The sequence below is a fragment of the Thunnus maccoyii genome, chromosome 21 (genome assembly GCF_910596095.1).
Source record: "Thunnus maccoyii chromosome 21, fThuMac1.1, whole genome shotgun sequence".
NCBI lineage: Eukaryota > Metazoa > Chordata > Actinopteri > Scombriformes > Scombridae > Thunnus > Thunnus maccoyii.
Genome location: NC_056553.1, coordinates 6376558 through 6389774, shown reverse-complemented (window position 1 = coordinate 6389774; position 13217 = coordinate 6376558). Strand labels below are relative to the sequence as shown.

Below are 13217 nucleotides of genomic sequence, written 5' to 3'. Positions count from 1 at the left end.
ACTTTGCCTGAGCTTTAAAGCACTACTCTTGTTTGACCTTGACCTGTTGGGGGAGATGCTTCAAGAGCTGCAGCATCAAGTTCAAAACTTCCTTTTAAGTATAGTGAAGACAAGGAGTTATCATTGGATCAAAGAAAATATTTGAAAGAGCTAAACCCAAACCTCACACTATCAAAGCCATTACCTTCTTTGTCATTCTGTTAAAGTTATAATCTTTAAGACATTGATTTCATGAAATCCAACATTTATGGTAGTCATTTTTTTCTGAAATACCCATCCAATGTATTTGCATTCAATAGTTATGCCTCTATATAATAGTTTTTATTGGTAGTAGTGGAGTCCGCTATTCTCGCGGTGGATCAAACTCGCCTACCAAAAGCACAAGGGATTCACATCCGGCACAATTTTATCTCATTAAAAAAAGAGCCTCACGGTTTACCATTTGCTCTTTTTACACCATGTCAGAGTAGTAATAAGTTACTTCCTTTCAATGCGCCAAGCTCTTCATCCTGTCCCTAAGGGCTGAGGCCAGCCACCCTGCAAGGAAACTAATTTCAGCCGCTTGTATCCCCAATCAAATATTTTCTCTCACTAACCAGAGTGTATGACCATGCGTGAAGGTTCTCCTTCACTTCCCTCTTCAACAGGACTATACAAGTAAAATACTCACATCACTGTCAATAACTCACCAATCCATCTATTGATCTCAAACTCCATTTCAACCATCCCATCTTGAGACTTTGAGGTACTTGAACTACTACAATTGTAATTCACTCCCAACCCATAAAAAGTGCTCAGAGCCGTGGACCTTTGTTGCATGTCATACCCTCACTGTCGAAAAAAGGCAAAAAGACAAAAAAAGAGAGATTTCCATTTCTTCTTAGATTATAAAGTAGGTCTAGGTGTTATATAAATACTGTGAAAGTATCAAAATGCTCAGTCCATGGAGATTCAGAAACCGTATTCAGAAACTGCATTTAAACAAGCCATTTGGACTTCCATAAGGTTGTGATGCCACAACTATACCCTTAATGTTTCCCCCAATCATTCCCTTGGAGGGTCCGCCCCTCCTGAAAGAATCATGCTGTTTACCTAATTTATGTGCGCTGGTTTCATTTCAGCACAGAGTCTCTACTGCATTTTGCTGTCATTTTTGATCTCACTAGTTTCTCTCCTCTGCTCTCTATGTGCTATAATCCATTACCTGTGGTTGGCCTGGATATGTCTCACTCAGGAAACAGTCAGCCAATCAGAAGAGAGGAGCACTGAGCAGACTCAAAACAGCCCGTTTCAGGCTGAGTGAGACAGAGGGGCTGAATCCATAGCTTGTACAGCTGTAACTAGTTGCTTTTTGGCCATAAAAACATGCAAATATTTGTCAATAGACCACAAAAATTAAAATACTTAACTGGGAAAGGGGTATAATATGACCTCCTTGAAGAAAAAAAAAAAAACATGTAGCTGCTGACTCTCAAACTGCCCCTTAGTGTGCGCTGGGGGTCACAATCTGATGTAACCAACAGAACTACATCATCAGCAAAGAAAAGTACTCCTGAGATCTCCAAACTAAACTTTTCAGCTGCTCATAGACATTCAGTCCATGAATATTACAAACGGAGTTGATGGCAAATGATAATGATAATGTTGGCACACACCACAAATGTATTTACTCAATTAGAAACGTAGTTTTGAAGAATTAAGGGAATATCGTTCAACTGTTGCTTGATGCACATGGGACTTTTTCTCTCAAATTCACCTCTGCTGGTGATGATGTCATCGGTGGTGTTTCATCTGCCACAATGTCTGGACTCAAGAGCATTCGGCGGCGGTGCCAAATGGAATCTGCCTAGAACAAACAGAAACACACAGCACTCTAGCTGCAGGAGCCAGTAGAGGGGAGGACAGATAAAGATGTGTTCAGACCTTGAATCTGACAGCTAAAACAGATAAGAACCATCACGGCCTGTCAGTGATGCTGTTAAAGGCGGCATCAGTGATAAGCCGTCCTCACTTCACCAACCTTGTGCAAACTGACCAATGGTGCTGGCAGGAAAAATTCCTCCAAACATTGTTTTGTTGCAAGTCTGTAAAATGCTGATATTAACTAAATCTTTATTCATATCGCCTTCTTTGTAGTCAGTCATACTAGGTCAGGCCCAGACTGTCGTCTTAAATCAAACCAACGTCTTTTGGCCTCTTCATGTCTTTTTTATTATGTTCAGTTTCTAAGAAGGTACGTTTTGGGGAAAACGAAGTGCAAATCTGAGCTTAATCTTGCAGGAACAATACATATTGTACACAAGGAATTTAAAAACCACAAATCGCAAAAAACCATGTCCTGTTAAATGGTGCAGAGACATACCTGTCTCAATAGCATATAAAGATTTACAATGGGAAACATACTTACACGCACATTCTGCAATATTCATCTTAAACTAGAACATTTCGCCATCACCTCAAAATGCCTGACAGATGTATTTTTTTCTCTTTTTGTGAGTGCCTTGTCTGCTGTATGTCAGGTTTTCATACCGGATAATCATTTTCAGGGGCTCCTCTTCTGAAGCAAAGGGTTGTAGTGTTGAAGTGGAGTTCATATGTCATGTTTTATTTTGACTTGTTTAGATACTGCAGCTCCAGCAATAAGCTATTCTGGGAAAGTTACGTTTAGTTTAGTTAGAAGAACATTTTCAGAAAATGCACCCGGGTGGTCACTTTGCCGCACAAGTGTCCAGTTCAGTCAGTGTATCTCAGAGCAGATGGTGATGGTCTGTTCTGGTAAAGACAAGCTTTCAACTAAGAAGTTTACATGTTAGAGGAGACAGTGTTTGTTTTAGTTAATTGACCCTTAACGCAGAACGTCCGTTCAGTTCTTGGAAGCTGCACGTTGGGAGACTTTCGCAGGCTCCAGAGACCAACTCAACAAACCATGAAATAAACTATAGTAGTAGGATTTCACTACTTTTTCTCGTTTTTTATTCAAAACATCAACTTCTATAATACATCCGTACATGTTTGAGCCAGAATCCAATCCAAAATATGAGCTTGGATAAGGCAAATGACACATGGAAAAACCTTAGCAACAACCTTAGCAACAAAGGCTATGGACTATGGACATGTGCGACGAGCTGACGTCAACATAGCGGTAAGCTAGAAAAAACCATCACAAACGAAGCGTTCAGAGCAGGTTGAAGCCCTGGCTTTTGACTTGCAGGGAGCATTTCTACATACGTTAATCTCAAGTTTTGAAACTTTGACCATGTTTAGCATAGATATCTGACATCATAACAGTACATAAATAACAGAAAATCACCAAAAGCATAATATTTCTGGTTTAAGTTTCTTATTTAGGTTTTGGTGCTTCATTGGCCCAAGCCTAACCATCCCAAGACATGGGATGTGAATCCATCTCTGGTGTCAAAGTGATGTGCTGTGTACACTCAACCATCAAGGGCTTGGCTGCAGTATACGAACATCATGATGCCAGTTAAACATAATACAGGCGGCAGTTGTTTTCACAAGACAACAGCAACAGAAACTAATGAATCATCAATCCATAAATATGTGAAGGCAATTTCTTTAATGGATGTTTGTTTTTGGCAAAATCTTAAGTGAACAAAAAACATTTTGTGGTTGCCAAGATTACTGTACGCCTACTTTACACCCACACTAAGATTTTTGAGTGTCCTGAGATCACCATAGTAGTCTGTGTATTTGGAGGTAAACAAAGTCCACTCTTTTGTGATGAGAGACAAGGAGACAAAGAGCAACAGGCTTGTGTTTCTATGCAAAGAAAACACAGTAACACAGAGAAGAGGGGGAGAGAAGATATTTCAGCCTGTGGGTGGCTGCAGATTAGAAAGGGGTCCATTCCTGTGTCTTACTGGTATGAGTCAGTGAGATACCAGATCGTCATCGCTCTTTAGCTGACGGCTGGGAGAAACCAGGCTGAGCTGCCCCAGCTGACATCAAAAAGCGCCAGAGAACAAAAAGAAAACACATCTGCTAGCAGTGCATGGCTTTGAATCTGAAACGGGGGCATTTTTTTAAGGGAATTTCCATGTTGTGAACCTAAGCTACTTGTGGCTGTAAGAGATTGCACTGCTGCCGAAAGACACTCAGAGATGTAGGGTAGAACAAACACCAAGAATAAATTTTATTAATTTGTATTTTTCTCTGACTGAAAATCATTTGGGTTCTCTTAACCCTGGCATTGTGGTCTCAGTTGATGTAGAGGGGAGATTAAGGCCAAGTTTTGTCAAATGGAGCAGAAAAAGAGTAGAGGAAGTTGGACTGGGGCCCCAAAAAGTCTACCGCACTACAGATAAGCAGGATTTTGTGCAGCTCATACTTTGAATATTTCTTATCATGGAGGCCAGGATTCCTCGCAGCACCTCTGACCCAGCGTAGGGTATCTATTAACCTTCAGCCAGCAATGAAAGGAAGAGTGATAAATGCTGTGTGAAGTGAATGAACACAGGGATGTTGAGTAGAAGTGTGTTTATATGTACATCAATCTACAGCTTGTTCAAGTAGTCTCATTATTATCTGTTAACTCGTGCAAACATCACGTTCTGGTCACCATCACACTTTGTCATCCTCACCTTCCTACTGCTGTCATGCAGCCTCACAGTAAAAGTTGCATGAAAGTCAACGAAATGGTTCCTAATTAATTCTTATTTCATTCATTCATCTGTTTCTTGTTAAAGATCAATTGCACTCGCAATAAATTTGCCTTGAGATGATGATGTGCCTTAAGATGACAGAGTGAAGATTCATTCATTTCACAGCTGGAACTCATTTAGTGACTAACTCCCTTGTGTTTCCCATTAGGTTAGATTTACAGCTTTGATGCCAACACTGCCAGGTGCCACAAACCAGATAACTGGACAAAGACTCTAGATTTATGATGTTTCAGGGCAAACTATTATACATTTAAATCCACGCTGCTACATATCTATAACTGACTTTATATGAATCTGTGCCACAGTTCACATCAAGTTGATGCAATGGACTCTGACTACAGGACATTATGTAGGTGACAGGACAAACTATGCATCATTATATGTAAGAAAATACTGTAGATTACAGTATTTTTGTACAATATTCCATACCAAACAAAACTTAAGTCAGGCAGACTCTGTGCGTTTTTTTTTATTAATCGTGTACATTGTGTTAACGTTTTAATTGGGTGTTAATCCTACGACTTCTGTACTCACTGTGCTCAAACGATACGTTTGGTCAACCAGTCGTGATGTGAGTGCTCACACTGAACATTTACACGGAACCCTAAACAGGTTATTCTTCTTCTTTGTATGGATTTCCGCAAACTAGATGCTTTGTGCCACATTGCTGCCTCTCACAGGGGGACCAAACAGGTTTGTCCGCTGACACTTCCTTGATCTATTCAAACAAGATGGACGCATCCTCAAAGTTGTTGTCATCAAAGAGAAAGGCAGCTTTACTTTTAGCCATTTTACTCTGTATGGAAACCACCCCAGAGCTTGAATAACCATGTCTCCATAGATTCTGTCCACACAACATGCTCTCATGTTTGTAATTGGTTATTTCTATCTACTCTCTAGAATCTACTTCTATTCACACAAGCACATTGAGTAACTGTATGCTGAAATATGGGAAACTGGACGATGGAACTGTTCAAACTGCAAGACAGCCGACCAAAATTCCTGACATGCCAGAAATCCAACCGATCGTCCGAGAGCCAGATTGTTGATTGTTCGGGTAATTAATCCGGCGTCATGACCCTCCGCAAACTGCACGCGAAATGACAACCGATCTGGCAGAAATTTGGCCTACTTCACTCGGGGGTGACCAGTTCAGTGATACAATTGGCCTAAAATCTGTCCAGTGTCCGTCTGGATTGAAGGATAACCATTCCAGATGAACATCTGACATTTAAACAATACCAAATGAAAGTTGTGAAATACAATCACAAAGAGGCTGTTAGTAGCAATGTGGACTGTCTAACAGGAACTAAGCAAAGATGTGACATAATCATCTATGGCAGATCGGGGGTCTGTTTGCACTAATTCAATTTACGATGCATAACAACACTGGTTCCAAATCAGCTCCATACTATTTCTAAAAAATAAAAAACTGACATGTTGTAATTATCAAACTTTTCTAACACATGTTCCAATTTTGTGAAACACGCAGAAATAAGGTAACTTCTTTGTGTTTTTCGCCATTCTTCTACCCCTCCTTTTTTGTTTTTTCCCCTTCACTTTCACTCCCTTCAATCTCTCCTATGACTGACATGGACTCCCAGCCCTCAGGGTTGGAGAGTAGGGATCTGCAGCCTTATGAAGCCTCTTCACAAAGCCGGGGGGCGTGTTGTGAGTTCAAAGGTCGTACTACGTCTCTGAGGGTGGGATGGCGGTAGGTCTGCAGTATGCTGCCGTGCAAATAACAAGTGCTTCTGGTGTTTTTTTAAGCTGAAATCCAAACACAATGTTAACAAAAGGAAGCCCCACTACTGAAAACAAGTGAGGGGTTCACTATTCAGCCTCAGAGTGATTGACAGGGACGTGAGCCTCGAGGTCAAACTGCTTTTTAAAAGTGAAAGATGAGCTTCAAATGGATTTAGGCCCTGAATAGTCTAGATCCAGACCACAAATGCACACATGAATAAAATGGGCTGTACATGGACATCAAAAACCACTATAAGACATTTGTCAATCTAGCCTTTTTAAGTGTTTATCTAATAAAAATAGACGTCACAGAGTTTTCTCTACTTCCAGATTTCATGCCACGCTCTAATTTATCTAAATTTTATAAACTAATTTTATTTCCAAAGTTGGAGTTACGCTGTTTTCCTCCAAGACATAGAGAGCACCGGTTTAACTCAAATGAAAGGACACTTGCCACAGCTCTGATGGTTGCACATGCAGCTAATGCCTTTTGATTATTAAATGAGAGAACGTTCTCATGGAATTATGGAAGCTGACACTTTATGAAATAATGTAAAAGGCTTTACTGTACATAAACCTTCCACAGTGAAAATACAGCCAATAGTGCATCCTAAAAAGGTACAAAAAAAATCCTAGTTTTGGCTCAAAAATACAAATTTACTCCGATTTAAGATTTCCTTTCCGTTCTCGTTATTTATAGGAATGTGGTTATACTTACAGATGTTTAAGCTGCTGGATCAGAGAGCATGCCAAGCAGTAAGAGATGCCAGTGTTGTCAAGTTGCATTTTAAATCCCATTTATCTTTAGATTTACGGCTCCAGTTTGAAGGCAATTATTGTACCCAGGTGTAATCATCCTTACAGGTGTTCTGTAAGGATAATTACTGCCAAACTCCAGCAGATTTACTGTGAAGTGCCAAAAGTTTGACCTCTGAGCTGGCTGTCCTTGAAACGAGAAATATACACATTGCTTACTTACTGTATGTAAACCTGGCTGATGATCGGATCCATTGCATGTTTAAGAGAGACTGGGCTGCAGTCTGCATGGTAATTATGATGTTAAATTGTCATACCGTGTTAACGTTTTGTTTGGAATTTAAAGAGTAAATGTAAGCAGTCTGAATGTAATGGAACCATCCGTCAGGGGAGGATTCAGTAGCAGCAGCAGCCAGATATTGTTCATTCATCCTGCACTCGGCTGCAGCTGCAGCTAGGAGGGAAAAAACCAAGTGGAAAAAATATGGGTGGAAATTGCAGCATACACAGTATATATACCTACAGTACAGGACTGCAGTTGACATGAAGGGAGAAACAGCAATTAGTTGATGTGAAATATTCAAGAGGGTCTTGTCCAAGGATGTCAGTTACTTATGTTGTCACTTATTCATCACTTTTTGTTTTAAAGTGGATGTTACTTAGAAAGAAAATCCTAAAATGTAGTTACATTACCTACCATATGACTCATTTCTGTCCTGATGTTTTTGTGGATACTACCTGGCATTAAATCCCTGTTTTAGCTCCCATTTATTTCTGCTCACTTACTACTGGAACACATGATGCCTGGTTCATCCAAAAAACCCCAACCTTACTGTTGCAAATGTTACTTTCTGTGCACTAATCATACTAAAGTGATGGACACTGTCCTCTTCTCCACTGGTGTACTAGTGTAGAAGTTGGGAAAAAGGAAGGCCATGGTGTTTTTGAGGACCCTGCGGAACAGTTATTCAGGTGCTTCTGGGCACCAAGAGTTAATATTGGACTTCGGGAGAAGTCAAGATCCTATTTTGCTATTTTATTTAACGCATGTGATTGTGAGTGTGATGTGAGTGGCTTGCAATGAGCATGAGACAGGATAGATAGTTAAATTACAATATGTTATCTGACATTTGAGAGAAACATGTCAGGTAAAATTCAAGGAGGAATGTAGGGAGTCTTTCACCTTAAGCATTGGATACAGATACAGTGCAGGTAATCTTGGGTGAGCAACAGCTGGTTTCAATGAGCAGCGAAGGATTAGGTGCATTCCAGCGCTGCCCGCCCACCTGATCCACTAAAAGTGTCTTTTTTTTTTTTTTTTTTTACACAATTTTAAGTGTGTAAAATGAATTGTCACAGAGGAGATGTTTAGCATTATGCTTGGAGGTCATACTTAATGGAAATTACCATATTAATGAGAGACTGGCTCAGACTGGTTCTAATCTGATTACGTGAGGAAAATATTGTAGATCAGCACTCATGGTGCACAATTTGTCATTTTTGACTCTACAAAGAGTTGTCTTAGCTGACATTAGTATAGTGTATTATTCTTGAGCAGAAATATGTTCATGACCTCACACAGGATTATCTGGTTATGGAAAATAGATGGATGGATGTGATAAAATATAACCATGTAAAAACATATCTGCAAAAATCATTCAGTAATCTTAAAGAGGGACTTCACTGCTGCAAATATGATGATTTGTTAAAATTAGTTCACTTATGTAGTAGAAATTTGCAATTATTTTTTAAATTGGTGCCCAATGACCAGAGAAAACTAAGAAAAAGGCTGTAAATTCCCCTTTCGTGCTAATGCATTGCGTGCAGTCCTGTCCAATACAACTGATGGTGTGTTTACGAAATGCAGGCAGTGAATGAACGTTTCCCAGCAGAGCGGCCAGTTAGCAGAGACAAAGTTCATAGTGATCAGCATTATCTATATTTACTGAGGCTGATTATCATTTGCAATGAAATGTGCAAGAATCATAAAACAAACAGTGCATTGGGGATAGTTATGTGGATCATTGCAAACTTACCAGGAGCTGCACACAAGCCAGAATGCTGCCAGAGCACATCAGTGCCGGTGGACATTCAAATAACCCTCTGAGTCTGCAGGCTCCATTTCAGCTTGGTTTGGGATACAATCGAGGACGAAGAGGTGAAAACCACAACCGAGCGCTGTTTCTTTTACCGTTATGGACGACGAGGAACTGGGAGATGATTGTGCTCAAGCTGGATGTAGCCAAAAGTTACAGGTAACACACAGTCACTGTTGTGCTGTTCTGTATTCAGAGTTGGCAAAGTCCGATATAATATTCGGTGAGAAAACAAAGTCAGGTTTACCAAAGTGCTGCAAAGTTTGCAGCTCTGTCTTCATTCTCTCTGATGATCTTTACCGAGCACCGATCGACGCTGCAAAAGCCTCTTTTTCAGCTGCGACTGTATCGTAGCTCTAGTGTTGCTTCCTCCTCTGTACTCTGTTGTGTCTGTTTCCACAATATGATATTTGGCCTTTTAACAAGCGCTGTTGTCAATATATGACTCCAACATTATATTGTAAAATCAAAATACATTTTTAGATTAAGCTTTTCTGTCCACCTGAGGCTCAAAATTCTCTGGGTCGCTTTCAGCAGAATCGCAGAGTTTATCCAAAAGAAACTAAGCAGCTGAAGTTTGTGTGTGAGGCTGTAGCTGATGCTTCCTCCTCCATACTCTGTTGTTTCTGATTCCACAGCCTGATATTTGGCCTCATAACAGTAGCGCCACATCTCTGATATTTTCGTGTCTGCTTTTCCCTATTGCTTGTGAGGAAAAACAACATGGCAGATGGAGTGTTTTGGAAGATGTCTCTTTGACAGTCCTTGAAGGCATCACTACAAAAAAATGGAAAAACGTAGTTTGTAGTCCAAGGCAGAACTCCAACACCTTTTGCAGCTGGATGGAAGAAGAATATTTTATTACAGGGAAGACAGAGGAACATTTAATATCATTCATATTCATATATAACTCTACCCACATAGGAATCAACTAAAATGGAAATGTTGTTCATCCTGTACTACAAAACACGCTGATTGTTCTTGCTCAGGTTATCTGACTAAACTGAGTGTAAAGGTGTTTTCAAATCGATTTGTTTGCTCTGGTCCGAATCAGTGCATGAGTTGGTAAACTTGGTGCATTTTCCCCTTGGTTCAGTTTCTTTTCATAGAGAAATCCAAGCGAACCAAAATGCATGTAAACACAGGAAGAAGGTTCTGAAGAAAGTCCTTCCAAACGTACTTCGTTGTGCTAGTCCAGGTTGACCTCGACCTCGATTCACTCTCCAGCTAACAGCTAGCATCTCATCCGCATTCCAGTATGCAAAGCGCACCTGGCTACAGGCGCCGTTTAGCTTAAACTTGCAGACTATGCCTTGTATGTTTGCCCAAATTAATCGCACAAAGGGGCAAAAAAAGAACCAGTCTGATTCAACCGGACTCAACAGCACAAGTTTGAAACGCCCTTACTGTATGTTTTGGCTAGCTTATTAGCCAGAGAGCTATTTTATAAAAGCAGTGCATGTGAACCCTACTGCTTACCACTAACACTTGCTCTGCTAGATAAATGCTATCCAAACACAAAACTTGATCCTATGTAAAATAATCAGTTCCTGCTCAAACAGCTACAGCACAAATTCATCATGTGCATCGCGTGGAAATTCAGAAGACCTCCAATATGGCTGCCAGATGATGTGTATCACTATATGAAGGCTCTCCAGACAGAGGAACACTAATTAGTCAAATCCGGTATGAAAACCATTAGAGAATGGCAGTTTGTATGTTATTTAAATTTTGGAGTACATGTATGTGCATGTGCATATTCATGAGTGTGTATGCACAGGTGTTGCTGACATTGACATTCCTCTGATGTTAAAGAAAACACGGCTGGTAAACACAGAGACGTGGTCAGGCTTTAAGCCATAAGTCTACCTCTGCAATATTTCACTCCCTGGACAGGAGGATATATTCACTGGGTTTTCTCACATACTGTCATCTGTCTGCCAAGAAGCTCTACATATCCTCAATGATTTTTTTTTTTTTTTTCATAAAAGAAAAGACTGTTCAAACATTTTTGTACATCATCACCTTCCTGGGTCCTGTGATGTGAGAAACAGGGTCAAGAAGTTTGCTGAAAACCACTTTGTTGAATTAAACTATACTTATATTTCATTTCTCTGCAGGTTTCTCTCTTTTTTTTTTATCATGTTCTCTACAAGATGATTTACAAATGAAACATATCTTGCATATATCTACAGCTGTACCTCGCCCTTTTTGGTTTGAGTTTATTTCTACATCTGCACAAGTAAACATCCTCATTAACAAGTTTGGGCTGCTGGGATTTCTGTCACTCATGAACATGTACACACTGCAATCAAAGAGTTTACTCTGAATTGCAGTACATGTTCTAACGCCCAAAACATTCCCTATTTTCAAAACAAAACAAGAGTCCATAATTACAACTAGTGCATCAAGAGAAATGAGCTATAAAAGTTTATATTTTAGAAAGGTTTAGAGGAAAATCCCTCAGTATGTTTTCTCCTCTGCTTAGAATCAAAATGCTCAGTGACATACATACATGTATCTGAAGGGAGACACGAGGAATCAATTATCTACAGAACAATGTTGAGATTACAACAACAACTGTCTTGAGAGAAAAGCTGTCCTTATGTGTACGGTTTGGAGGAAAGGTTTAGGAGAAAATATGTTTTGCGAAAATTTGAGACAATTATTCATTGCTTGTCAATCAGGGTTGGCAAATGTCTCACGCATGTCGCTCGTACACAAATTTAAAAGACAAAATGCTCTCAAGAGGAGGAATTGTCATCAGGGAGCTTTTTTTTTTTTTTTTTTACTTGCGAGCGTGCAAGTGTGAGTACTGGGTGGCGTCTCATCCAAAAGTCTGGTATTAACATCTGATTTAGGACAATCCAGTCTCTTCTCCTCCATGTTTGTGGCCCCAACGAAAGCCCTTCGGACCATAAATAATCTCCATCACTCCATCCAGTATTTCCATTCTGACTTCGGACAACAGACGTCTCAGTTGTGGGTGGATCGCATTTTTGAGTATCGATCAAAAGTCACTTTTCCAGATGGGGAGGTAAATTTCAACAAAAAAAATTCCTACACGCCTGCTTTTCACTGAATTCCGTATATGTTCTCTCCTATCATGTTGCAGAAAGCACGCATGGAGAAAAGCTTTGTTTGGGCCAAATTCAGAGTTCAACTTCAACACCATGCAGTCATGTGTGAGAAGAAGCTATGTGTTGAATGACAGAGGGGGCAGACCACAGACACAAGCCTATACAGAGTGTTCATGAGAGTTTCAGTCTACTGTGTCCAATGCAATTGTTATCTATGAGAACTAGATATTAGGGTTACAACTAACAGTTAACAGTGAAAAATGTCCGTCAGTTTCCTAAAATCCAAGGTGACTCCTTCAAAATGCCTAGTTTGCTAAAACAGTCCAAAACCCAAACATATTCAATTTCAGCCAAGTCGCCAGAAAATGTTGGCATTGTACGTTTCTGCAAACCATGGATAAGTTGAATCTCTGTGTTTCAATACGTTTAATACCCGTAGCATATCAACATTTCTACAATACATATTATAGGAATAATGACGTAGTTCAGATGACATTTATATGAGCTCACTTCCATGTTAGGAGGAGATGGGCTGGGTGGTTGGCTAGACAGTTAGTTCCATGGCACAAAGTTGCAAAAGCATCAAAGCAGACCGCTGTTCGAGACCACTGCTCGTTTCCCGTTTCAACTGACAAAACCCAAACCATAATCCTTTCCTAACCCTAACCAAGTGGTTTTTGTGCCTAAACCTAACCAGACCTTAACCACAGTGCTGTCACACCATAAAACATCATTATTCAACTGATAACAGCAATTTAACATGGCGTTAAATGATGCATGAAAAGCTTAAAATGCGATCAGCATCGAAACGTAGAGATTCAATGAATCCATGGTTTGCAGAAATGTACAATTCCAAC

At 40.0% G+C, this 13217-nt stretch overlaps 1 protein-coding gene across 1 annotated transcript in view; it reads right to left on the bottom strand.

The window, feature by feature from the left end:
- The window catches only part of LOC121888432 (collagen alpha-1(XVIII) chain-like), a 70192-nt gene extending 60752 nt beyond the window's left edge, over positions 1-9440 (bottom strand). The window contains exon 1 of the mRNA XM_042399925.1: positions 9221-9440. Within this exon, the coding sequence (XP_042255859.1) occupies positions 9221-9275 (55 nt within the window). The 5' untranslated portion in view covers positions 9276-9440. The remainder of the gene's footprint in view (positions 1-9220) is intronic.
- Positions 9441-13217: the final 3777 nt, after the last annotated feature.